This window comes from Vidua macroura, chromosome 2 (assembly GCF_024509145.1).
Source record: "Vidua macroura isolate BioBank_ID:100142 chromosome 2, ASM2450914v1, whole genome shotgun sequence".
Taxonomy (NCBI): domain Eukaryota; kingdom Metazoa; phylum Chordata; class Aves; order Passeriformes; family Viduidae; genus Vidua; species Vidua macroura.
This window is the reverse complement of record NC_071572.1, coordinates 23493164-23520846: the sequence shown is the minus strand read 5'-3', so window position 1 is coordinate 23520846 and position 27683 is coordinate 23493164. Positions and strand designations below refer to the sequence as shown.

General features: G+C 39.6%; 1 protein-coding gene and 1 long non-coding RNA gene across 2 annotated transcripts; one reads left to right on the top strand and one right to left on the bottom strand.

The window, feature by feature from the left end:
- Positions 1 to 8172: 8172 nt before the first annotated feature.
- MXRA5 (matrix remodeling associated 5) lies at positions 8173 to 27409 on the bottom strand. Its single transcript, XM_053971433.1, has 7 exons — positions 26971 to 27409; positions 24613 to 24828; positions 22196 to 22325; positions 21468 to 21858; positions 13984 to 18933; positions 12460 to 13360; positions 8173 to 10868 (listed from the first exon to the last, which is right to left on the bottom strand). Exons 1-7 carry the CDS (start codon positions 27153 to 27155, stop codon positions 8957 to 8959), a joined length of 8685 nt encoding a protein of 2894 aa, XP_053827408.1. The 5' UTR covers positions 27156 to 27409; the 3' UTR covers positions 8173 to 8956.
- Positions 10423 to 19324, top strand: LOC128804024 (uncharacterized). Its single transcript, XR_008435903.1, has 4 exons — positions 10423 to 10475; positions 13242 to 13368; positions 17119 to 17185; positions 19112 to 19324. It is a non-coding gene; the product is annotated as an uncharacterized LOC128804024 (long non-coding RNA).
- Positions 27410 to 27683: the final 274 nt, after the last annotated feature.

The following is a 27683-nucleotide window of genomic DNA, read 5'->3' as shown; positions in this document are numbered from 1 at the left end:
AAGAGTGGGAAAAGCTAGAACAGTGTCTGTATGACTCAGTAAAAGAAATTACTCTAAGCTACATTTTGCTCTCAGGAGTGGGCTGACATCTCTAATTACTCCAAGTTTTTGTTTTCCGCCAGTTGGTGGAACCACATACGATGTCAGGAAGCACAATTCTAATCTTCAGTAATTGAATTTGGCCGATTGGTTACATCAGCCTGTATGAAGAAATCTCTAATGAGGGACGGCTCAAGATGGTCTGCTGAGTAAGTCTCCCATGATCAAGTAGTTTTGTTTCCTATATTTTCAAATGTTATGTATCCATGTGTTACCATGTTTTATGTGAGGCTAATCAGACAGAAAAATACCACAACTTTTCTGATTCTGTTAGCTAACAAATATTAAGCCTGTCACCATTTGCTGTGTGTGATTATGCAAAAACAGCCTGTTTCTTATTTGTTTTATTTTTTATGAGCTGGGAATCTCCCTCAGATTCACTGACATGTTGAATGAATCACCAGAACTTTTTTTATTTTAATAATAGGTCTTTTATAAAAGTTCAACCGGGTAAGCTGAATACTCTTAAACATTGTCCAGCAGTTTAAGAATGGAACTGAAGGCTGTAAAAAAAAACCGTAACAGGATATATTTTGTTTTAAAGGCTTGGCACAACATATTCCAAATACATTCCAAAGTGAATTCTGAAATACCAAAAAAAGTCACAATAAAGAAAACTCAAAACTCAGTCCCTCAAACCTTTTCTTGCAGATAATTTTGGTGATGGGGTGTCATATATCCAGAGGGTTGCCTCATGCCTCTTCTATTTTTAACCCTTTATATGTATTTCTCTTGACACAGCAAGAATCCATTTATATAAGTCAAAACACTATGATTAATGGAACAGCTTGACATATAGCATAAGTTCATGGGGCCAAGCAGACCTTTGTTGTAAGTGTGTGTCTTACAGTGCTTCCCAGGGTACACAAAATGTTCATTAATGAGGGGAAAAGGAATGAGACCCTTGCTTTTCTCATTATTGTTGGCTTCATGGCCGTTAAGAAGCACAATTTTCTGTCAGTGTGTTGAGGTGACTAGGGAGTAGATTAATGTTCCTTTTGTTCTGCAAGGTTATGAGAAAGTTGAGGATATGGTGTTTGAGGGCAAGTCTTCAAGATGTCCTTGAAGACAGAAGACAGAGAAAACTGTGCAAATTCCTGTGGCCTTAGAAAGCAACTAAAAATTCATTTGAAAGAGTTCCTCCTTTACAGAAGTTTGTGAAAAACAATAAAAATTTTTGTATAAGAGATTTTGCCTGAATTTTCTTTCTTTCCAATACTACCTTTTATAAAGAAAACACTTCTCCCCTAGAATGATTATTAGAATACACAGCTATAATGCAATCAAGAGGAATGAATGCACTGTACATTCACCAGGAGGTACTGCTTCATTATGATTGCAGTAAGAAAGGCACTCAATAAAGGGTATTTTAAACCAGCATTTAATAGAGCTAGCATTATAAAGAGAGGGTGATATAGACAACTTTTCTTCCCTTCTGGTCCTGGAAACTTTGAGTTGTGCGGTGCCAAACAGGCCTCTAATCAGGATGAGGAATGCTGGGCAGAGCCCACCCATGGCACAGTTGCCCCAGTTTGGTAATTTGAACTATTTTTAAAAAGTAAACAACCCTACTCATCATTTCTACTGTCAAGCAAAGAAGATATGCACGTGTGAACTCACACTGTGAGATAAAGGCAAAGCCATGCAGGCAGTGTAAATCCCACTGAGTGGGAGCTGACTGCAGACTTCTCTTTTATAATTACTATGCGAGTTTATTTTACAGTCAAGGGATGTGAAGAGCACAAGATGGGTCTGAAGGCCATGCTGTATGCGTCACACAGCAGTGCAAGCTCTGCACAGGTCTGCAGCTGCTCGGGTAAGTTGTGATGTGGGTCACCAACTCCCCAGCTACAGTGATCTGCTTGTCAGTGTCATGACCTGCAGTTATGAAGGTATATATGCTTCATGAAAACAAATAATACATCAGCTAACACCACCTTGCCTAACTGCATTGTAAGCAATCTTCTTATCCACACACCCACTGCCCCCCATCTTGTGTTACAGATGTGAGACCCAAAGATGAAGAGAAATAAATTTTAATTATATCACTGTTGCAGTTTACAATACGAAGAATGTAGCATAAGATGCCTGTTATAGTTTTCTTATAACTACATATATTTGTTTATGCACATTTGCTGTAATAACAGCATGGTAATATTGTCACTAGGACTGCCTAGTAACATTTCTTATTCAGATTTTAAGCAAGATACTAGCAGAATTTTTAAAAGCAACTGATCAGGATAGTAATGCCCTTTTTGCACACTGTAAGAAAAAGCTTTGACAAGATGTTAGCTTTCTAAAAGTATACAATTAGATGTTAACCTACATTTTTATATAAGAAAGGCCCTTTGCATCACTTATTCAAGTCCCAATTGCCATACTTTCTCTTTGCTTTTTCAAAATACTCAAATTTTTAATTTCCTTATCAGTTCCCAGACTCACTTTACTGAAAAAGATGATTCAGTTAAGAAACAGTTAAGAATTTCTTTGTCTAGACAATTTGGAGTCCAGGAACTTTCCCACTGATTTCAGAGAGATGTTTGCTTTGCTAGCTTCAAAGGAGCTGCATGCATTTGTCATCCATGATTACCAGGGTTTTTTTCCCAGGTTAGTAAATAGGGTTTTATTAAAATGTTCCTCATTTTGTCTGTTATTGTAATATTCCAAAGAAGCTCATAAAAGAACAGAGCAGTTCTTAGTAGGCGAGTACAGCAGCTTAATCCATTGATCCTTTGTGGTAGAAGCAAGGAAAAAAAAATCTAATTTTGATTCAGAGCCTGAATTATTTTTTAACACTGGGAATAAAGGTAACAGGGAAACCCATATATGTGTTGCTAATTCAAGGGTTATAGAACATACATATGATATCAAGTGTGCTTTGAATAATACAAAGCACCACAGGAGGTACTTAGGCGTGACAGCATCACTTGTTCTTTTAATTTTATAATTTGACTATCCATCTCAAGTCATTCTACCCCTCACTTGTCAAGACTCACACTGCTGGCTGCCATCTCCAGTCCTGGCAGCTGTGAGACATCATATATTTATGCCTCTTAACCACTCAGTGATCTGGCACATCAGACCTGGCCAGTCTGTGAATTCTTTGATATAACAGCCAGCTGTGCTTGATGAATGGGGTCATGGAGAAGGGAATAAGCAGCAGTACTGCTGCCAACATGCATTTCCCTTTGTGGAGGTCCCACATTCAAAGAAGTGCTTAGTAGGTGGTACACAGCTGCAGTTCAACGTCATAACATCCACAGTCCAACGTGATAGCATTTTTCTTGTTGCATTACCCCATGTGTCAGAAGCATTACTCTCACCATATATGAGAGTAACAGTGGGTCTTGCATATGGGAAAGAAAGAAACAGGAGAGGTCTACCTCCCAGGCAAAGAAAAGTTTGCTTATTCAAAAGAGTAAGCAGAGGGTCAGAATTTCCTATGTGCTAAAGACTCTTGAAAAATAGGAGTGCTCTCAATTACCCCTACCCTGACTCTTTATTGCTTGCACTCTCACTCACTATTATATCACCTATGAAACTCAACTTTCTTTCAAGTACAAAGGTGCTCACAGAATGGATGAACATTTTGGGTGGCTCTTGAGCCAGGCTCAACTGGTTTATGGCACGTGAGATTCTAACTCAGATAATTACAAAAGCTATTAGAATTTCTGCTAACGGCTCCATGCTGGTGCTACTGGACTGAACCAGAAAGAAAAGGTTTTCAGGAAAAAAACAGTATCTTTTCTTAGGCCAAGAGCAATACCTGCAAAAAGTATACACACCTTTGGGGCAAACAAATAAATTTTTAACTTTATACATCAAGAAATTGCAACAGCTCTAACAAATCACTATTTCTTCTGCAGGATGATAATCTGTCACAATCTACTTAATGTGTTTCCTCACTGTGTGCAGTGGCTTCTGTCTTATCATCTTTTTCAGGAAACATGATTGAGGGTTGATTAATAGAGTGTTAAATGTTCTCTGTGAGGATTTACTCTGCCTTTTATCATTCAAACCCTGCTGTGGTCAATTTGCAAACAATAAAAGAGAAGAAATTATATTAAAAGCTATACATATAGTTGTACAGCTTTTAGGAAATCTTCATGGTAGCTGGCTACACTGAAAGATTGCAAATGCATTTTTGAAAACATACAGATAAATAAAACCCAGGCTAAGTGAAAGAAATACATAAAGTCCTTGCAGTTCCTTATTTCTGCTCTGGGCAAGGTTGTGAATGATGTGCTGTGAGATTCCTTTGTAAACCAAAATACTTGAATGAAAAAAAGATCCTATGACATAACTGCTCCTAGAAATCTCTCCACGAGATTTCCACCATAAAGATGTGGTCACAGTGGATCTATTTGTCATGTTCCCATATCTGTTATGTACTAAATGGTTAACAACCCCACAGATTATCATGAAGATAACATAGATAAAAATCACAAGCCCAGACTACAGCTAGCAAACAAATCTTTCTTTTACAAATGCATCTAACTAATAGGAAAATCTAGGAAAGATAGGATTGTAATGAAACCCCAAATAAATGTAATAACCCCCCCCGTAAATGTAAAGAAACCCCAAGATTTCTCAGTTTCTTGGGCAAGGATGTTGATTACCTGTTTCAGCTATCAGACTAAACTGTTTTTAACTGTCTCCAAAGATGGGAATTTCAAAATTTTCTCAAAAAAAATAATACACTGTTCAACTGTTCTTACAGTAACAAAGTTTTAGTATCTAGCCTAGAGCTTGCTCGGAGTAAGATTCTCATACTACCCTCAGCCTGAAAAACAACTCATCACCGTTTTGATAAGGATTACATATTTTCTTAATTGTTGAATTTAATATTTGGCCTTTTTTTTTCTTAGGCAGAACAAGCTCATCTAATTTCAATTAGCATTATAAGTTATCTTTTCTAAATCACTTCCTTGGATTCTTTCCAATTTCTTTGTTTTTGAGCCTGACTGCAAGAAGAGTATGTCCATTATGTTCATTCACACAGCCCTCTTGAATAGATTTCAACACAATAAGGTTTTGTTTGGAATGTCATGTTCTTAACTTGTGCAACTCCTACACCTTCTTCACTCTTCACTGTTTACTGTATGGGTATTCATAGTTTTTCTTTTGAATATAATTCTCACATTTATATTTATTGGTGGGGGGAGAGTGATTATTTTTTATTTCCAATCATTTCACCCATCTAGAAAGATCCCTCAGAATTGCAACTTGGTCCTATGTACTTTAATATTTTTCAATTTAATAATATTGACATATTTTTGAAATGTCTTCTCTATACCTGATAGCCATTAACAAATCCTCTCTTCCCATACTCAGAACTAACTACTTGTGTGAGAACGTAACTAGATTGTTATACAATTTGTTACAGAAACAGGCAGAGCAGCTGCTTCCTATCACTCTGTTTTTCTACAGATGCTCTTAAATTGATTGTTTAATAATGAGTTAAACAAAGTACCTCTCTTAATACCAGAGTTTTGTTGATCCATGTTTTCTCAACTACAGCTTTGGTATTTTTTTCCAGTCTTCTTGTACCACAATTGGACTTCAAGAGCTTTTGAAGATAATCAATAAAACATGCAAGTGAACTCAATAGTGTTTTATGAATTTTATCAGATCTAGACATGAATACCCTAATTAAATTCCCTGTTTATTGCTTTTCTGATCTATATTCCTACATCAATTTCTGTTACTAGTTGCTAGTTGTGTTCTGGATATGGTCAAAGTGAATCTCTTTTTGTGAAGGCCATTGCAAAAAATGTATTGACAACTGCAGTAATTTTCAATCTGCACAGTTGTAATAAGTCACCTTGTTATTCTGCTTCTGCAAATAGAAGACAAACAAATCTTTCTTCTCCATTTACAAAGCAAAAGCAAGGAATGTTTTTACTTTCCATGGAAACTATCCAGAACCTGCTTTGATTGATCAAGTAAAAATGTAGAAACCTCCTCAAACCATGAGCAAGCACCTAATTTTCCAGCATTCCCCAAATCAGAAAAAAACAAACTACATTGCCTTTGAACCTTTGAATGCATGGGTCCTGCTTGGTCTGAAAAAGGAATGAAGACTTTTGAAGAAAAAAAAAGAATGAAGTGTTGCATCCTTGAAGTAATGTAAATTTGTCATTTACTTATTTAACACAACTTGCAGATAATTACCTGGAAATAAAGAAAGAAATTATTATTTAAACTCATTGTCCTACTTGCCTGACTGCCTTCGTTTGATGGATGATTCAGCACATAGAGTGACATGCAGACTCAGGCCCAAGAATATAAGTCTTAGAACAGTCTTTGTTTCCCTGTGAATGTCTTTATTTCTACAAAAGGGACTCAAGACAGAAATCCTGGACAACAGGCATATCAGCACAGAAAGAGTATGACAGACCCAACATATGGCCCAATACTGCTTGAGTGTAAAAAGCATTCATTTGATATTTTTAAGTTGTGGTTACATTTATTTTGGAAGAAAATTATATTTTATAAGTCTCTCATTGGGAGTATATTTTCATAAAAGGGGTAAAGGCAAACATAATGGAAATCATAACACATTAAAAAATTGTAAGTCCCCTTTTGAAGGAATTTTGCAGGCATGCAAGTTTTGACTTAAGAAAATGTCTAGAGTGAAATCTTTCATTTCTTAACCTCCAAAACTTCCATTGGTAGCTGTGAAAATTCTGGACTGAGGAATAAAACATGATCTGATGCTTTGATCCTAAAAGATCAAATGTTTGAATTTGGATTTGGATTCTGTTTTCTTCCCTTAACATAAAAAGAAATCTACTTAATAGAAATATACAGAAGTAATTCAGTACCCAAGAATATCTCTAAATTCCTATAACTGTTAAGTGAAGGCTGGACAAATGATTAAAAGTGCTTGACTCCTACTACAATGCCAAATGCTGACTTCAGACTCTTTTACAAGATGTATTATTATTATTAAATATTGTATGACCATTTTCCAAATTGGAAAACTACTATAAAGTTAAAAGTAAAGGATCTAAAGATGTATCTGATATGTTCAAGGAAAATAGCCAGATTAGAAAGTACCACATGGGCAATCTAGTTAAAAATCTTAAATGCCTCTTCTCTTTCTTCATTAACTATTTTCACAAGCAGCTACATTCCTGCCAGGTATTTAGGGACATGCTTCCCCTTGAGCTCTGCTTAGTGGTTTAAGGCCCAAGGGTTTAAACCATAAAAAAGAAACTAAGATATATTTAAGTGCTGTTTAATTAGGCAACATATCCACAACTTTAATGAAGTTGTGTACAAACCACAGATTTTTAGCCTGCACTGAATTTTTTAAAAATAAGTTTTATAAAATATTCTATAATATAAATTGTATCTTCAGTAATGCCCTTCTCATTTAATTCTATATTCTTGTTCTAAAAAAATACCTTTTACTTTAAGTAGCTCAGTTCTGTTTACCATTACGATAAGTATACATTTTGCAACAGCTTACTATTTTCTAAACTGGATAAACTTGTGGGGCAGGAAACCTTTGCTTTCAGCTTTTGCAAAATGTAAATATTAGCAAGACACTTTACACTACTGACATGTTTTGATCAACATAGAAAATAAAAATAAAACTTTTATTCTAACCATAGTCTAAAACATGAGCATAAGTTTTATGAATAAGCAGAACTTTAAGAATTCAGGAATGACTGAGAGAATCCACATGTTGAAAGGTAAGTTAACATTTGTAAAATTCTGATTGTTATACTATGTTAAAACATGGGCATAGTCAGCACCTTGCACCAAATACTTCTATAGCACAAGAGATAAATTTTCATAAAATTATGGACAGTATCCAGAAAACAATCCTTGACTGCAGAAAAAGTATTGACATTGCAAATATATGCTGAAATATACATAAATTTCTATTAATAAATCACTTTTAAAAAGATAAACAATTATACTAATTTGTCTTCTCTAAAGCATCTATAAATGAAACAAACAGAAATTGGTTCAAATACAAGTACATATAACACTACATTACTTCAGGTTTTTTGACCTAACTCCATACTCCCACTGTTTGGAGTTCCTTATTTTCTGAAAGAAAAAAAAAAAAAAAGAAAACCAGTGAATACATTCTTTGGAAAATATTTTTTTATTATAAAATGTACAGTATATTGACCTTAATATTATAAAACACTGTAATGTATCAGAGTCTTGTAAAGACCAATAATTTATAAAATGAGACCAATTTCACTGCTACTCTTTCTAGTCTCATAGTCAGATTAAAAAATATATATAAAATATATAATGAATTAATTGACCATAGCATCCTTAGTAGCTGGCAAATGTATGTTCATATGTTAAGGTAGCTAATCTCTGCATGTATTTTTATTAAAATAGATCACTCTTATTTGCTAATTTAGTCTTTGATTTTGAAGAGCTGATAGAAGCATGAACAGAAAGGTTAATAATCATATTCTATAAGCCTAGATTATGAAAAGGCACTGTAGGGTATAAAGAAAATTATGTTTTACAAAAGTACTTCTATCATTGCAGCTCACTTATTAACAGTTAATACTTCTTTGGTATTTTTAAGGTGCTTGTTAGAACAAGAAATAGCTTTGGACTATTAACAATAAAGTACTTTATGTCTCAGATGCTATTGGATAGCATGAAAACCCACATTACACTGTCTTAACAATTCGAAGACCTTTTTCAACATGTTAGTCTTAGTTCCAGACTTACTGCCATATTGAGTACAAAAGAAATGCAGATTAATTCCTTCTTGTTCTCGTTAGCCATTGTTGCAAGCAGTACTTTCCTCATTGCACATGTTTGGCAGTGACTTAACACCAGTATCCAGTCAAAGGCACTTGTTTTAATGTTAGAATATGTGTATGTAGGTTGTTTTAGAATCACTGCCTAGTATATTTTTAGCAGTGCATTTATAGAAGCCTGCATCCCTTTGAGTGGACTGCTGGATGACTAATGACCCCTGAGGATGGAGGAATTTGTTTCCATACAAACGGGATTGAGCTCCTGTTGTCAGATGTGATTTATCTGGAAGTTCCCATGTTATTTCTGCTTTAGGAATCCCAATGGCCATGCAGTTCAGTTTAACTGAATTTCCAGGTCTGGCATAAATGACAGGTGCTGGCTCGCTGGTGATCCGAGGCGGATAGGCGATCACAATGACAGGCACAGTCATAACAGAAGTCCCATACTCTGTTGACACTTTGCACAGGTAAGTGCCCCTGTCAAATACAGAAGCCTCACGCACTGTCAATGAGCCATTCTCCATCAGGGAAAAGCGACCCACAGCCTGGGGGGCATCCATAACCATACCATTGGGCAGTGTCCAAGAGATCTGCGCCTGATGGCTTGCCTGGGTGATGCAGTGAAGCTGCAGAGTTTCTCCATTGATGATGCTCACCAGGTTGTTGTACTGGTTGCTAATTTCTGGCCTGAGTCCCACCTTCAAGAAGACTACTCGTTCCATATAACCTCCTGGGTTTCTGGCTGTACAGCGGTAGGTTCCAGCATCCCCAGCAGATAAGCTGCTGATATGTAAGATCCCATCCCTCTTATGGTAAAATCTGTGCAGGCGACTGCCACTCAGCACTTCAGAGCCGTTGGGAAGAATCCAGCTTGTGCTGGGTTTGGGGTTCCCCTGAACTGAGCAGTTCAGATTGATGCTGTGCCCAGCAATGGCAGTGATCCTTTCACTGACAGGGTCTCTGAAGGAGGGTTTCTCCAAATGGTCTGTGATGAGGAGCTGCACAAGCAGTCTCGCTTCACCACCTTCGTTCCGCCCGATGCATACGAGCTGCACAGCGTCTGTCTGTCTCACTCCTCTGATGTCCAGTGTACCATTGCGATGCACAGTGATCCTGTTCCCATAGTAGGGAGCCGGTAAGATTACTCCTTCTGGAAAAGCCCATAGGACACGCGGAGCAGGGATGCCCTCAGCTTTGCAGTCAATAAGTTTGCGGCTGTCTCTGATGGCTGTCTCCCTCACAGATGTTATTGCACTGAGATGACCATTGATTCTGGGAGGCTGAACGTCAACATGGATCCAAACAATCTTCCGATCTTCTCCAGCACTGTTCCGTGCTACACAAGTATAGTTACCACTGTCAGACCTTTGGGCCTTTTGGATGAGGAGGGTGCCATCTCTGTATATCTGATATTTATCAGATAGGGCAGGAATAGGCCTGTTGGTTGGGGAAAGCCAGGTCACTTTGGGAGTGGGCTCTCCTTTGGCTTCACATGCTACTGTGACAACATCGCCATAAGGTACGTTAATAGTGATGTACGTTTTGTTCCTGATGGTTGCAGGCTCTGCCACCACTTTGACCCGCACCTTCATTTCATCCTTCCCAATCTGGTTTTCAGCATAGCAGGTGTAGTCCCCTTCCTCTCTCAGTCCAACATCATTGAAATACAGGGTTCCATTATCAAAGACCACGTATCGCTTCGTCCGGCTGCCGCTGTCATCCGACTGCATGAAAGTATTGATCATGCTGCCATCTGGAAGACCCCAGGAGATCTCTGGGTTTGGCAGACCTGTGGCTACACAATCAACTTTCAGGTCCCCTCCATACTTGACCTTGTGGTTATTCTCATTCTTATGTTCTATTTTTGCTGGCTTCATCATCACGTTCACTTTGAGGACCACGTAGTCATCCCCTATCTTATTGCGGGCCACACACAAATAGTCTCCTGCATCTTTGTCTGTAACTGAATGAACAACCAAAGTCCCATTGCTGAATACTTTGATTCTAGTCTCCAAAGTGCTGTAAGGAAAGAAAAAAGAATCTAACATGAGCTACAAAATCACATTTTGGGTATTAACTACTGAGAGAAATCTGTGGGGGAATAACCACTCAACAGTATCAAAAGAAAAAAAAAAGAATAGGAGAGGAAAATTGCTATTGTTAAACAATTAGATAGTCAGAAATTTCCAGGATATTCACCACCAAAAAGCAAATGGAAAAAGATAATTCTACTCACTTGTAACCAAGTAATTTTGTTGTGTTTAATGACTTTAATTCTGTTTTTGACCAGTAACATCCACTAAATAACAAATTATGGTGGTTTTGATGCTTCTGACTACTTATACATTATTCTATAACATTGAAATATGAGATCTCTGAATTATATATCTCTGAATTATATAATCCACACGAGGCTATATGGACCATAATAGAGTTTGGTACCTGGGTCTTCAGCTGAAAACAAATAAAGATGAGGAACTTCCTCTGGCATAGGGTGGCATTACTAAATGGGTAATACATATACATAGGGTATACATATACATAGGGTATAAATACTAAACCTTTAGAAGAGTCACAAAGAAGCAAAATGTTGCTAAGCTTTCCTTTTTTTAAGGGAAAAAAATTTCCAGTACACTAAAAAAACTATTATTCCTTTCCACTTCACTATGGAATTGGTGTACTGTGGTCAAAACCAACTTCCTCAGTAGCCACAGTTTTCTCCCCAAAGAAGATCTCCAGTATTTGAAAAGCAGCCCACATAAAGATCATGAGAGAAAATGAAAAAGAAACACAGTATTTTTTTTGCTACCACTATGAGGCATAAAATGCAATCTGGATTTTGTGCTATATAGGTTACCTAAATATATTTTTGTCAATATAAAAAAATTATGACTATGTTCAGCTGTGAAAAAAGTTGTTCCCAATTATGCATTTCAATTACAGTGAATTTGTTGTCTCTTTATAGTGCTCTAAGCTGAGCTATGAATAATTTACAGCACAGAAATTTGTTTTCAGCCAAGTGTTAGGACAGTTATTTTAAGTTTGTAGAAGTGGCATTTTAATTGATATTGCAAATATTTGAGAATGTATTGTTTTAGGCATTTATATACAACCAGGTTTGCACAGACCTTATTGTGTGGTAACATTTGTTTATATATGACATTAAAATGATTGTGTTTGTTTAAGTAATTATAAGTTGATTTATTTGCCCAAACTATGTGTAATGATTTGCCTGAAAGATAAAATTCAAAGATCCCTTTTCTCCTGGGGAAAAGCAGGCACCTGTGCAATATTATTCAGACTAAGCACATTGGAACAAGCTGTATATCTGGACTTTTTGCTATTTTTACAAGTGGCTGTAAAAGACAAATAGTGGCAGCTTATCCTAAAAACTTGAAGCTAACTTTTCAAGAGTAATACTGCTTTCAAGAAAATTATGCTAAGATATGATTTATATTTTTTTATATAATTTTAAAATCCTTCTTAAGGATTGGGAGGATCATTCAAAACCCACAGAAGTCAGGAATGAAACTTGTACATATATGAGTGGGCTTTTCTCTAAGTTCATTTGAACTGCAATTTACCTGCAACACACCAAACAGTAATTTACCTGTGAAGGGAATCAATCATCCTTTTGGAAGGCAACCTCCATAATATCCGAGGCCAAGGGTCACCAGAAGCACTACAGTCCAAACGCAGGATGCCACCGTATGTAACATCTGTTCTCTGAGGAGAGCTCCCAGTGATCTTAGCATTAGATGCATGCTTCTTCACATGGAGTTGCACTGTTCTCCTGGCAGCTCCCACCATGTTAGCAGCAATGCACTCATAGGTCCCACTGTCCTTGGGGGAGACATTGCGAATGTAAAGAGTCCCATTAGGAAAAACAAATAAATTCCCATTGACAAACTGAGAAGGTCGGATTTGCGTGCCATCAAAGACCACCCAGCGGATGTTGGGAGAAGGTGCTGCTTTGGCAGTGCAGTGGATGTTAATACTGCTACCAAGGGGCAAGGAAATGTTCTCTTGCTTTTCCTGCTGGATGATGGGAGGTAAAGCTGCAATGTGCAGCCTCACTGCAATGCTGTCAGCTCCTGCAGCATTGCTTGCTACACATTTGTAAACTCCGCGGTCTGAAAAAGTTGCTTGCTTGATAGACAAGGTTCGATTTTCATGAAGCATTATCCTGCTTTCTGTGGTTGTGACTGCCTGCAAAATCTTCCTATCTGGGAAAATCCATGAAATTAATGGGCTTGGAGTCCCACTAGCCTGACACTCCATTGCTATGGTATCTCCAAAGTAGACCGTGACATCTCGATAGCGGGAAAGTAAAATTTTGGGCTGGTGGGCTACAACTGTGAGCACAACAATCATTTTATCTTCTCCATGCAGGTTCTGAGCTGTGCATAAATACTGCCCACGATCCTGAAGCTGAGCATTTCGGATAAGGAGAGTACCATTTTTCCAGACTTCAAACCTCTGTAACTTGCTGTTGGCTGTCATTAGAGCTCCTGTGAAGGTGAGAGGAAAGAAAGAAGTCAAAGTGTACATTATTGCAATAAAGAAGTCTTAAGTGAGATTTTAGGTTTACTCGACACCAATTAAAACTTCAGAGGGCCCACATGAGATCTTCTGACACTCTCCATAGCACAAATTAGTCTTTGTTCCTATTGCAGAACTTACTACTAGCTTGCAAACATGGACAGCGTGGAAATTTTTGAAGGCCTTGTTTTAGGATCCCTCTTAAATCTTTATGCAACTTTTCTGTTACTTTTGCATATGGAGATGACCCACACATCAATATTTATGGTATCAATGTTAACAAGTCCATACTCACAAGTATTGATGTAATAAATTCTAACTGCTATGAATCAGCAGAGTTGGATGCTTTTCACAGCCTAAAATTACTCTTCAAAAACAAACTCATTAAATGGTAGAGGTTTTCTTTTACTACAAGAAATACTGCATATTATTATTACTTGTAATGATTAGTTGCAATTAATCATTTTCTCTACAATGATTGTAAGTGACAGGAAGTATTTTTTCAGTATTTTGAACTACTCTTGTGATCATGTTGCACTTCTGTGCAATACCCCTAAAAACCATGCAGAAGAACGCATTTTTTATGTCTTACCTGTAGAGACTTTTGTCCAAGTAATAAAAGGCTTGGGTTCCCCAACTGCATCACAAGGGATAAAAGCATCCATTTCAGCAAGGATGGATATGGTCTGAGATGCTTTTGTGATAATTTTAGGTCTTTCTCCGTGTACCCTAAAATTAGTGGAAGACTGAATTATAGTTGAATTGTGTGGCATAATGCCTCCCATGTAAGGAACAGATAGAAATTTTTGATTACGATAATAGACATTTTTAAAAGGATGAACTGTAGTGGTTATTTGTGGTTTAGTGTGCTGAGAGAGGAAGGCTGGAGGGGTGATCTTTAAAATCACCCGTGGTGATGTGGTCGTTGTGGCATGTGGCATTGGAGGCACTGGAATAGCTGTAGCTTTCTGCACTGTAATCCCAGTAGGTAAGACCTGAGCAACCTTCTTTGCATTTGTGTCTTTTGGCACTAGTTGACTAGGAACATCTGGTTTAGGATGCATATTTAAGTGAGGGAATATCCTTGTTCTGTTGAAAAGAAATGGTATTCTGGAACTGGGGTAATAGGGGATCCCTTGACTTGGTTGTCTCCCAGCTGTGCCTCTGTTATCTGGAACATGGTTATTTCCAAAAAACCTTGAATTAAGATTGTATCTGTTCTGACCCTGGTTACTGAACTTGCTTTCGGCTAATGGACTTGTTTTGTGAAATGGAGAGGCTTGTGTTGGGGTAGTTGGGAAAACAGAAGTTTTTCTGTCCTGGATGGTATGTGCTGCATACGCTGTTATCTCTGGTTTGTTTGTGTAGTGAAGAGGCTGATGTGTTATAAAATAGCGAAGTGGGCCCTGTGTTACAGGAAGCTTCATTGTGCCTCTTACTGGAATGTGCTTTGGAGGCACAACAGGTAGTCTTTGGTTTATGCTTGGTATCATTCCAGCAGGTGATTGGGGAAGATTTGGACTTAGCAGTAAACTGTTGTTTGACTTGCTACTGTACAACTCATTGAATTGCTGCTCTTTGGACTGTATGCTAATCCTGTTCTGGTTAGAGGACAGAGTAGGGTGAACATTCTGTTTTGAGGTCATCACTATTTTGTCACCACCTGCTCCAACTTGTTTTGCTTCTGGGAATCTTTCTTGATTAAAGGCATTACTCTCCTTGGTGGTATAATGAAGAGAAGGATGTGAAGTGCTTGAAATGGAAGGGGGAAGAGTGACAGGTTTTATAAATGGAACAAAAGCAGTGGACGTAGTAGGAGGCTTTTCAGTCGTCTGTGAATGATAAAACACATGTAACATAGATTCCTTTCTGTCCAAGGAAGATGGCTCTGTCCCAGCCTGGGAAGTAACAGATTTCTTTGTCTCCCTAACTGGAAAAGTCTGAGTTTCTGCAGTGCTGAAAGAGGAGGATAAAGTAATTATCTCATATTGCTGAGGTGGCTCAGCTTTTCCTGGTGTTTCTATAGATACTGTGGGCTTCCTTGGCTCCTTTGAAACTGAGAGGTCCTTAAAAACTTCAACTGTGCCAACAGGAATACTTAAGTCACTCATAGTGGGATATGCCAACTGGAATGTTCCAGCAGTTGTTTCATTAACTACAACTTCTAAGTCAAATAGGTTAGGCTCTTCTTGAGATTTTGGTTTTGTTGATAGTATTGAGCTGTTTCTATATGCAGGAGAAGTTGTGGACATTGACTGTTCTGCCTTATGATCCACAGTTTTAGAATCTGCTTTCATGTCCTTCTTCACAGAGACATTGTCTAATGAGTGGTATGCTGGCACTTTACTTTGCTCTGGTTTCAGAGGTGCACTTGACTCTTCTGTGGGAAGCGCATCATGTACAGCATACGATGATAAAATTGTGATGGGTTCAGTCACTGGAAGTTCCAAGGTTTCAGGGCTAGTAGGGTGTGTCACACGTTTGGCTCCAGGTGAAGAAGTAGTAGGCCTAAAAGAGAAAGTTGTGATCACATCTCTGATTTTTGTAATTTTCTCTGTGACACCCAAATCAGGAATTAATGAAGGAGTGGATTCCATACGCTCCTCTTTCCTAGCCTGTATTTTGGTGTTAAGATCAGGACTTGTAAGAGTTGCAAAAGTTTTGGTAACAGCTTCAATTTCAGGTGTCCTTGGAATTACAGGCATTGCCTCTGTGGTTAAAACAACGCGGGGCAAAGGCTTTGGTCTCTGTCGGATTCTGTTTGGCCTTCTCCTTCTCCCATAAGGCCTTTTTCTACCATGCTGAGTAATAAGTGAAGGCATGGTCTTTCTATTCGGAGTTGTGGTGGCCACAGAGGTCAATCTACTCATGGAAGAAGCTGTTTCTAACCCCTCTGCTGTTTTATGAGGAGCATTAGCACTATGCAAAATGAATATGGGACCTTGTTTTGGAATAGCTAGGTTTCTGTTTTCCTCTGTCTGAGAACTGTCTGCATTACTGCTGGATATGCTTTCTTGAGTCACTGTATTCCTCTGGGTTTCAGGTTCTTCTTCGCTCTGAACCCTGATGGGCGTGACAGCTAGAAAACTGCTGCTTAAGTCTGCCATTTTTGTATGACTTGTGGATATTTTTTTGTGCTGGTATCTTGCATCATTGCTCTTTTCTCTAACAAATGGAAAAGTAGATGAAGGAACAGTAGTAGTGCCTACAGAACCTGTTGGGATGGTCTCATCAAACTGAGAAGGGGCTGAAGTTAGGGTGTCAACACTAATTGGGCCCATTTCATTTAACTTCAAGTTTTTCTCCAAGGTGCTATGAAGATCCACAGTCTGAGACTCAGCAAGGAGAGTAGCATCAAGTGGTAGCTCAGCAAAAGCAGAATTTTCTTCAGATATAGAAGATACAGTATTTTCCACGGTGAATAAACTGCTCTGAACATCAGGAAAGTTTGTTACAATTTTTTTGGCTAGAGGTTCTTCAGTCAAGGCAACTGAATCATCCGTCCTGACATCAAGATGCTGCTCCCCTTGTGGTTGTGGAGTTGCAGAGACAGGAGCCAAATATGGACCTGACAAAGCAATTTCTACAGTGTCCATACTTGCAGGTGTTTCTAAAGCCCTGTGATTCGAGAATGGTTCAGTTTCTGACCTTATTAATACAGGCTGGACTGAAAAGACTTCCATGTTCTGTGAAACAGTGACCGAGAATTGTTCATTTTCACCCACAGGTGATGCATCAGCAGAGGAATCCACCACATCAGCTCCTGTCTCTGAAGATGGAGGGCTGGCTAAGGGGTAAGGGGCAGGAGTAGTTTCCTGCATGACTGATGCCAATGAAGTTGTAACAGAGATGGTTGTAGCTGTCATTCTAGGAAGATTCTTCCCACGGACCTTCGCCAAAATGTCAGCCCAATGCTGTGGATTAATCTGTTTGCTAGCCACATTAATTCTCCTTCGAGATTCAAATACTCTCCGGCCTTCTGCAACATTGCTGTCTTGGGTTCCATCAGTACTTTTCCAGATTTTCATTTTCCTTCTGCCCTTCTTCCCCTTTTTAATTTGAGCCTCTGGCACTTGGTCACTTTTCTGTTTAAAAGGTATTTCCCAGTCTTTTAGGTGGTTCTTTCTTCGTGGGAACTCCTCCACCCCTCCTGCCCCTGATCCCTCTTCATCGTCTATGACCCGCCCTCTTGTTTTTGACAAACCTTTTGAGCCTGGGCGCTTCTTAAGTTTTATTCGTTTAAATGACCTGTCAGACACCATTTTATTTACTGTGACCCTTACAACAATCTGATCTGATCCCTGCTGATTGACAGCCACACATCTGTAATGGCCACTATCAGTGACATGGCTCTTTGGAATAAGCAAAGTACCATTGGTTAGCATATAGCCTTTTGAAGAGTTTGATAAATCATTGAGTACCTGACTGTTTGGAAGAATCCAGCTCAATTGTGGGTCTGGGATAGCAATTGCATTGCATGGCAAAGCTATTGGATCTCCAACATTTTTTTCAACTCTCACTACATCTGAATCAGTTACCTGAATAGCTGCAGGCTGCACAACAAGTCTGTAAGCCATTATGTCCATATCATCTCTCACTTGGGCAATGCAGTGGTACACACCTCCATCAGTGTAACTCACTGCTTTGATTATTAGTTGGCCACTACTGAGAATGGAAAACCTATTGTCTTTCTCATTAAAAGGTGCCTGCAGTTTAGTTCCATCTGGAAAAAGCCACTGAATGGAGGGGCTCTCAGAAGCTTTCACACTGCAGCTCAGCTGACACTCTGACCCTTCCACCACAATCTGTGCTGTCCTTGTGCTCTGATTTTGCTCTATCATTACCCAGTTTCTCTGCTGCCTGGAGGTTTTGGTATGAATTGTCTGAGAAAACACAGTAAAAAAAGATAGCACTACTTTTTTCCCTGTACTCTGGCGCCTGTTTAATTGGATATTTATAAGAGGCTGCATCACCCAGGAAGGCTCAGCCAGTATTTGAGCTTTTACACCTGTGTAGTAAAGAGCATCATAATCTGAGCCTTGCCTGTACTGATAGCTCATTTTAGGCTCTTTTCTGAGCATAAGTTCCCTCTCTAATTTGACAGGTACTTCACTGTAGTAAGCTATAAGCTTCCATAGTTTTTCATAGTTTTCTCGATTCATTGGACATTCAAAATCCAGTGCAATTGTGGCATTTATGTCTATGTCCTGAGTCTGGATTTGATTCCACTGAATTTTGGTAGAACCTGTTGGTTTTTTGATTTCACAATTCAGGTGGACTATATTGCCATGCTCATCAGTCATATTTAGAGTAATGTTCCATGGCAAGGACTGAAGTTCTTCCAGAGGCAGTTCGTAACTGTCACCATCTTCCTCATTCTGAGTACTGCTATTTTGCCTCAGTGAGGACTGAATTACAGGCTTCCTGCAGGAAATATCTTTCAAGTTTTGAATATCTTCTTTCTGCAGTTGTTTTGGGCTGCTGCACTTAGCACAGAGCTGTCCCCCTTCATAGGCTTTGTCCTTTTTGCATTTTAAAACACCTGCAAAAAAAAAAAAAAAAAAAAAGGAAGAAAGAAAAGGGAAAAGAGATAAATAAGCTGAAAAAGTGTTCTAGAGTTAGACAACTCTCAGAAATATGAACTAAACTTCATGAGGATTGCATTATGTCACATGACACATAAGGCAAGACTCACAGAATGGCACCTCTTTGTTTTACAGCTGAATGGGCACCCAATTCTCAATCTGACCACGATTTCTCCTGACTTTAATGAGAGGATTGAATTCTCCATCCTTCTGAAAATTAGATTCACTGCCTCTGAATTAAATGCCTAGAAACCGAAGTGTGCAGGGTAACATTTAAATCAGTAACAAACTACTCTGTGAAAAAGACTGCATTTGTAGTGACAGCTTAACTTGTGGATCTAATATGAAGAGGAGTGGGACCTTTCAGCTTTCAAAAATAAAGCATTTACCAGAGAAATGCTGGACTTTCTCATTAAATAATGCAGGAAGCTTTTTATTTTTCTCTATTGATTAAGAACAGTATTAGCAGTACACAAAACATTTTACTGTAGCTACCAAAATGGGCTGACTAGTTTTTGCACTTACAAGCTATTTATCAGCAGGGAAAATAAAAAAAAGTGCTACTTCTACCCTGACCTCTAAAACAACTGCAAACTTTGTAATAATACAAAAAAGCTAAGACAGAGAAGGAGAGCTAGACCAGGAAATTACAGTCTTGACTCCTCTCTTCTGTCAATGCAGATTGTTTTCTGCGAAGTAACAATCATATATTTATTACATTGTTCTGCTCACTCAAATGTCAAATGTACCTTAGGTATTTAGTTTGGAATCATACAGTAAATAAAATGTATTACAGTTATTCTAGGAATAAGTATCATCCTGAAGAATGAGGATCTTTGAAAGAATGAACAATATACTGGTGGGTTTTAAGGCACAATGTCAGGAGAAAGGGAAATGCACAGCAAATTTTCATACCATTATTCTAATTGAAAATATATGCTTTGCTAATCTGAAAAATCAGTTTCCTTGAAAAGGTGTTACAAATGAAATACATATATATGCAGTTTGTCACTTGCAGATTCAATCTGGATGTTTAAAAAGATAAGGAAAAACTGGCCCACAATCAACTTGGCAGTGGCTACACTGGTCTGAAGAAATTTAATAACTCTTTCTAGACAGAATTCCCAAAGAAGTTAATGTTATAGTCATATACAGATACAAAATCTGTTATACATGAAAATGGCATGGATAAATTATTCCTCCCTCCAAAAATCACTACTGTTTTAGCAAAAAGAGGTAACCTAACTGAATAAAAATGCTAGCAAGACAACACTGCACTAAGGAAGGAAAGTTAAACTAATATCTCATTATTATAACTTACAGTAAAACTTAAGTACACCCATTACACATACACACACAATTTGGATCAAGAACAGAATGTAAGAATATTAAAATGTAAGCTAGTGAAATACAGTATTTCCATTAGATGACTCAAGTATCTGTTTAGTCAGGAAGACTTATATTACTCATTCAAGCATCACACATTCCTAAAAAGCACTGTCATACAGTCAAGTGCAAAATTACAATGAATTACGTATTCTAAGATGACAAGACCCACCATCATTCACGATACATGCTCCAAAATCATGATATAAACCTTGGGACTCCATCACTCATTTGAGACATCTTCAGTTACAATTAAATGCCCTCTTAGTATTTTAGCAGTAGCTCTGGTGTGACACCAGTTCCTCTGCTGCACTGAGATGCCCAAACTGAAAACTGACACTCAAATCCTTCCTCATTTAGTGTATTCCTGATACAGAGGCATTATAAAACTCTCTTTTTTGCTTCAGCACACAATCAGAAGCATTCTAGCCTAGGCATTGTGATACTTATTTCTAAGCCTGAACAAAGATAGACCAGCCATTTAATGAAAAAATTACATGGTTGAAAATAAATACATTACAAGCACTTGAAAATACTTAAAATAGATTTGCTCCATCATAAAAGGAAGTTATGGTCAATAAACAAACAGGGATGGACATGAAGAATGCATACTACAGCCTTAATGTTAATAGATTCAAAGTCAGAGGGCTTAACCAGGAATTTGGTAACTGATTTCCTTCCCTCCTGGGACAAACAAGTTCAAATCCAATGTTACCACCTTCCATGGGAGGATACAGTCAGTAGCTTTGTTGGTTGAGGACAATTGGCAGCCCTTAGCCAAAGGTATACTGCTGTGCAAGAAAATGCAGTAAAAGGTTATAACCCCTTTCCAGTTATAAACTTCACTACCACTTCCATCATCCCAAATGTAATGGCTAATTTCTTTGCTGTTAAATACATATTTTTATCTAATTAAACAGAACTGCTTGCTTTTTACAGTGTTTTTTAAATACACACATTTATTGAACAGTAACAGAATTTAAGACTGCACTTAGTCATCATGTAGGTTAACAATACTTAGGAAATAACAAAACCATCAACACACAGAACAGGAAAAAAAATCAACATTAGGAGTTCAATAAACACTGGTAGCTTATGCTCCTACCTCCAGAAACTTCATTCCATTCAAGGAGCCATTTCAAACTGCAGTCACAGTCCCATGGATTTCCATGAAGGTAAAGATTTTCCAGCAGTGGCATGCCTTGAAACATCCCTGCAGGCAAGGTCCTAAGGGCATTTTCAGATAGGTAGAGATGTCTTACTGTTGACAATTTGAAATAATCAAGGATCATAAACGTTGAAAAGGTGTTGGGGTGAAGCTGCTGGAGCAAATTTCCTTCTAGGTGGACAAGTCTTAGAGAGGTTAAACCATTAAAAGCATTTGGATGAATAAACTCAATTCTGTTGTGGTCCATGTGTAGTCTCATTAAACTTGAAAGTCCTTGGAGAGTTTGGCCAGTTATGGCTTTCAATTTGTTGTAACTAATTTTGAAAACCTAAACAAAAAAACAAAAAACAAAACCAACATCAACCATAAAAAAAGAACCAGAGATTATTTTTTAATCTAAATCCAAATAGAATAGCAATCAAGCAAACATTTTCCTCCCACATTCAAATCTTTTGCACCACTAAAAAATGATATGCTGGTCAGAGGTAGAATTAAACTGAGTGTTAGTTGGCATTATCAAGTTAGACATAGGCACAGCTAATAGATATCCAATGTATTTTGGGGTAAAATGGTATGGTAATGCTAAAAAGGCACTATAAATAACACTTATTTTTGTTTTCTGTTGTTCGTGGTAGTTTTGAAATTTAGGAAAACATAAGCATTACCTGTAGAGACACAAGATCTTTCAAAGCACCATTAGGAATATTTTGAATGTCATTTCCATGTATCATGAGCAATTCCAATTTTGTAAGTCCTGCAAAGGAGTTTTCGTATATAGACTGTATACTGTTGAACCTGGGGAAAAAAATCACACATGCAGTTACAATTTATACACTGTCACAGACTGCAAATGTAAAATGTAAAAAATGTAAAATGTAAAATGTAACCTAACTTTCAGGAAAAACTGAAGGGACCTTAATGCATTGTCAAAAGGCCAGAAGTTACTGAAAGACTCTTACAAGGCCCAAGCATACTTAGTTCATGTTTACATTAAGATTTCTTTTAACTCACTTTGTGGCACTTCAGCCATAAATTAGGAGTAAAAGTAATAAATAGGCGTTGAAGTTCTAATAGTTGTCAGTATATTTTTCCATGCAGCTCAGTTTATAGAATGGAAATAAATTAATGGCCTTTGGCCAAACCATGATGCTATGGAGCCTGGCAAACTAGACAAGCTGCAGTGTTGCCAAAGCAGCATTTAAAAATAAATACATAGAGATTTGGAGAGTAAACATTAAAAATGGGTTATCTTCCAAACAGCACAAGAAGCAGTAAGTCACATCCTGCTTCACTTACTGTTACAACATATAATTGGCTACTTTAAGTAAATACATAAGATCTAGGAATTGACCTTCCAATTACATCATTTGAGCCCTGAAACTCCTCTTAGATAAGGAATACAGAAAAATCTACTCTTTGAAAATGAATCAGTTTTTCTTTGGACAAGCAAATCAGGCTTTATTTGCCAGTTTGGAAGAGTTACATTTGGTGGCCTAGCTCTACATTTGTGTTTTTCATATGTATACAGAAAATTAAATGTATTCTCTAATCTAGGCATGAAATCTTAAAACTAAGCATAGAATTTTAGAGATTTTTTCCAGTTTCTTGGTATTTTCTAGAAAGCAAGGGAAGACACAGCATGAAATAAAAATACTTTGAATATGGAGAAAATACTTTTGGATCTTCACCATGTTATCTATCTAAAGATCCTTAATTGACTAAAATTTTATAACACTGTATTAATAATTCTTAGTCCTTCTCCAGATCCATTAAGCTTATAGCAAACATCTTATCAAAATTCCTTATTTCAAAATCAGTCATTTGAAAAAAAATATTAACTTATCTAAAAAAAAAAAAATTTCCTGAATAATTATCAGTTAGAAAAATACTCTTCACCTTCTAAATGCATCACACTTAAAACAGCAATATGATAAAGGCACTCTTTCAAAGTGAAAGTGCAACAACATACAGTTAAGACTGTTTCTTCCTGGGAAAGGACACAACTCAGAAAATGTCATTTGTAGTGATGAAATACAAAGGGAGGAAATGTTTTTTTATGCTAACACTATATCAAATACTGTACTTTACTAAAAAAACAGCCCAAACACCTCAGTAACTTAGAAGCCTACATCCCATTTTCAAAAGCAATTTAGGGATTGGAGTACGTATTTCTTTTATATAGCTTTACTGAGCACAAGAGCATTTTGAGAACAAAATTAGGCTTTAGGTGGATAAAATGTTGGTGGATAAAAATTTTAACTATAGAGAAGCAAAAAATAAAACCTAATCAAGGTCACTACTGCCAGTCATTGCATGATCAGTTGCAGCTTACAGGTCTTGAAGTTGTCAGGGTGAGTTCATCAGGGGTAGTGGGGCAGCCCTGATACCGAGGAGAAGTGGACTGCGACTCTTGCATTCTTCCGTGTCACACAATGACCCAACAAGGTACTTTTATGATATAAGGCTACCAATAGTCCTTGCCCTCTTGTCTTAAAATCTGAAAGATGTGAGTTGGCAATATCCTGGCAGAGGACAGTGAGTTGGAGTCTGAGCAATCCCGTCCCAAAATATGCTTATATTGCGCTTAGTTGCTTGAAAAAAACTGCAACACCAAAGGCAGACAAACCACAACTCCAAAGCCAATGGATCAAATTTCTTTCAACTGTATTCATTTAAGATATGCTATATCTCATTGTTCTCCAAAATGCTACTGGGTAACATCATAGAATTTTACTCCTACTATATTTTGTAGAAATCTCATAACAGATTTAATTAAATACCTTTCCTTATACACTCTAAAAGACTAAATGTTCTATTTGCCAAAAAAAGAACTCACACCGTGGTATAAATATTTATTTGAAAATAAGAGTAACTTTTGTTTGAAACAAAAAGGCTAAGCTAATTCCTCCATGCCAGCAGCTGTAGTGTTTGAAATACAGCATCAATGGGTAAGTAAGTACCCATCTCTGCAATTCTACTCAAGAAGTTCACACAGAGATCCTGGTTTGCCACACGTGTGTGAAGCATTCCAGGCTTCCGCACTAAGAGCATAAAAGTGTTTGCTCCAAGCTGCCATACGAACCCGAAGTTGATTCTTTCCACATGTTTAGGGATACGTGCCGGCACGGCTGCCAGGGAGCGGAAGGTGCAGTGGACCTCGGTGGGGAGGTAGCAGGCGCAGGGCTGGGGGCAGCCCAGGGCGCCCAGAGGCAGCCCCAGCCCCAGCATCAGCACCACGGACAGCGCTCCAGCTGCCACCCGCTCCCCCATCTTGTCGCCTCCCCTCGCCTGGCTCCTCCTACGTTGTTGTGGGGCAGGAAGGAAGAAAAGAAAGAAATAATTATGATTTTTAAAACTTTTGTATACTCTTTATATATTTTAAACCCTTTCTATACCTAGTGATTACCTGCACTGTCTAGAAAGTCTGTAGACAATCAAGGCCAAGTTCAGTTGGAAAGCCATTTTCTTTATTTCATGTCGTTTTCTATTTCAGTGTCATTTTTCCCCCATTACTCACTTCTACTAAATACCTATCCTAAAAAGGTATCTATCTCCCTATGGTAATAACTTTTATAGGTTTATTCTGAACACCAAGAATAGTACTCATCTCACAGAAAAACTAGAAAATTTTTAGGGACATATCTAGCTCAAGCAAATTGCCAGGGTTCCCTCTACAGTCAATGAAAAGAAAAAACAAAAGAGCCATAATCACCTGAAGACTAATAATATCAGTTATGTACCTCATCAGATAACTAGAAATAGTACAACTGAGCTTCATTAGGTCCCAAATTAGCAAATTCACCTCACCTAGCTGCCTAACTTTTAGACAGGCTATTAACATTTGGTAGGGTAAAATGTGGCTAAACGACTCTCATTCATAAGAGATATGGGGAATGGTTGAGATAGAAAGTGAAAGAAAGAATTGGTCGGCCATAGATCTAGACTCTGTCATCCTTTACCATGGGTTGCTTTGTGATGTTGGATATACTGTAACATTGCAATATAAACCAAACAGGTATTATGATCGATCAGAAATGATAAAACTACACAATTTGTTTAAAAGGGTAAGCACAAACCTCAGAGGAAAAGTTTATAGTATGTCTACCAATACTCAAGTTCAAGGTTTTGGAACCATGTGTCGAAGTCTGAATGGCTATAACCATGGAGAGTCATTTAAAGAAGCACAGACAAGAAAACACAACTGTTATTGACCTTGAGCACTAATAATTTCTGAAAATCAAGTAAGTTATGTAATGTCTTAATACCAATTAAGCACCATAACTCTGGACAAGTGAGTTTAAAACACTTCTATTCTTATTCCTACCAACAGAATAATTTGAAAGCTTTTCAAATTAAAGCCATACAAGAATACAGGCTGTTATTGGAAATAAACATTTAATATTTCCATTTATACAACACTGTGACAATGACAGAATTCACTTGTATCAGGTGTTATTAGTTCCATTAGTTATTTGCTTGCAGTATAAAAGTCAGATTGTCTTAGATCTGCAAGCAACAAGATGCACATTTTTTCCCTAAGATTACCATGTGCAAACTATTACAGTTCAAAGGAGAGGCTCATTGGAATGAAGAGTTTCCCCAAATATCTGTGGTCAAGTTAATGGAACGCTTAGCATTCTTTACAAGACAAATAGCTTGTAATTTGTTTAAGAATTTTCAGGTGCTGTTTTCCTTATATTCTCATTAATGAAAATTCCTCCTACAAAACAGCCTACCCATTTACATTCCTTTTGTGAGAGGTCCCTTTCAGGACATGCTCACTGAGGTGAAGAGGAGGCTGCAGTGACTTGGGAGGGGCTGGGGAAGGGCCGGCGGGACTCACCGCGCTCCGCCCGTGTCAGAGGGAGGCACGGCCGGGCCCCGCCCCTCCGGCATCTGCCGCAGCAGCTCGCACCGCGCCGCCCCGCCGCACGGGGGCGCTCTCAGCCACCCCCTCCGCCATTGGCTGCCTGCACCGCCCCGCGCAGCGTGCCGGCCAATGGGCTGCGGCTCCGCCCCGGGAGGCGGGGCGCGGGCGGAGCCCCGAGCGGCGGCGCGGCCCGCGCGGCGCCTGGCGGGGCGGTCGGCGGGAGGGCGCGGCCGGTGCCGCGCGGCCCGGGCCGTGCGCCAGCAGCGGCTGGGCGGAGGGGGCTGCGGGGAGCCCTAGTCTCCCTCGTCCCCCTCGCCCCCGTGTTTCTTTCTGCCCTACCGGAGGACAGATGCTTCTCATTAGGGAAGAACGTCGCCGCCGGACCGGACGACGGGAGCGCTCGGGCTGAGGGCGGGCGCCGACACACAGCGACACCGGCTACGGGATGCCCGACGGCCGCCAGCCGGGGAGCCCAGCCGCCCCCCCGCTCCTCTGCCGGGGAACCCCAAAACCCAACCCGCCCCGCACCCGACCGTGCTCCGGCAGCGGTGGCCGTGCGCCGCTCCGTACCTGCGGCTGGGCGAGGCGCTCTCGGCAGGCGCTGCCCGCCGCTTCCGATGCTTCGGGAGGTTGTGGGCGGCCGGCGGCGTGGGGCCGGCGGTCACCTGGACCCCGGCCTCCCCTCCGGCACCGGCTCGCCGAGGCTCATCGCTGCCTGCGGTGGCCCGCCTCGACGCCGGCTTAGGACTCCTCATCACCCGTCATCCTGCGGGATCCGCCGCCGCGGCTGGGTGTCCCCGAACAAGCATAAGCGATGCGCGGCAGCCGGGCAGACACCGCCGGGTGCTGGTTTGTATTGACTGCTGTTGTTTCCGAGCGCTCCCCTTCTCCGGGTGCCCCACGACCCCGTGGAAAGTCAGGACGCCTCAAGCCCTCAGTCCCGGCGGGAGCCCAGCGCGTCGCTCCGGGACCTCCGTGGGCCAGCGGGCGGGCGGGCGATGCGGGCGGCTCGGCGCCGCCGGACGGGCTGCCTGGGCGCGCAGCTCTTCCCGCGGCGGCAGCGTCCCGCCGCCCACCGCCGCATGGGGACGAGGGATGCGGGTGCCGGGGCGCCGCGCTCCGCCCGCCTCCCCGCGCCGGGCGCTGTGCAGGGGGAGGGCGCAGAGCAGCGGCTCCTCTTGCGCGGTGGGCGGCTCCTCCGGGGAGGGGGCGGCTGCGGGCGGGCCCGCGCCAGGGGCGGGGGTGGGTAAAACAGGCTCCGGAGCCGGCGGACAGGGGTCGTG

Coding starts and splice junctions, on each gene's coding strand:
- MXRA5 (XM_053971433.1), bottom strand. CDS start 27,155: ATGAGGAGTCCTAAGCCGGCGTCGAGGCGGGCCACCGCAGGCAGCGAT. Junction 18,934..21,467: donor ATGGAATGAAGTTTCTGGAG/GTAGGAGCATAA, acceptor TTTTTTTTGCAG/GTGTTTTAAAATGCAAAAAG. Junction 10,869..12,459: donor ATGATTGATTCCCTTCACAG/GTAAATTACTGT, acceptor CTTTCCTTACAG/CACTTTGGAGACTAGAATCA.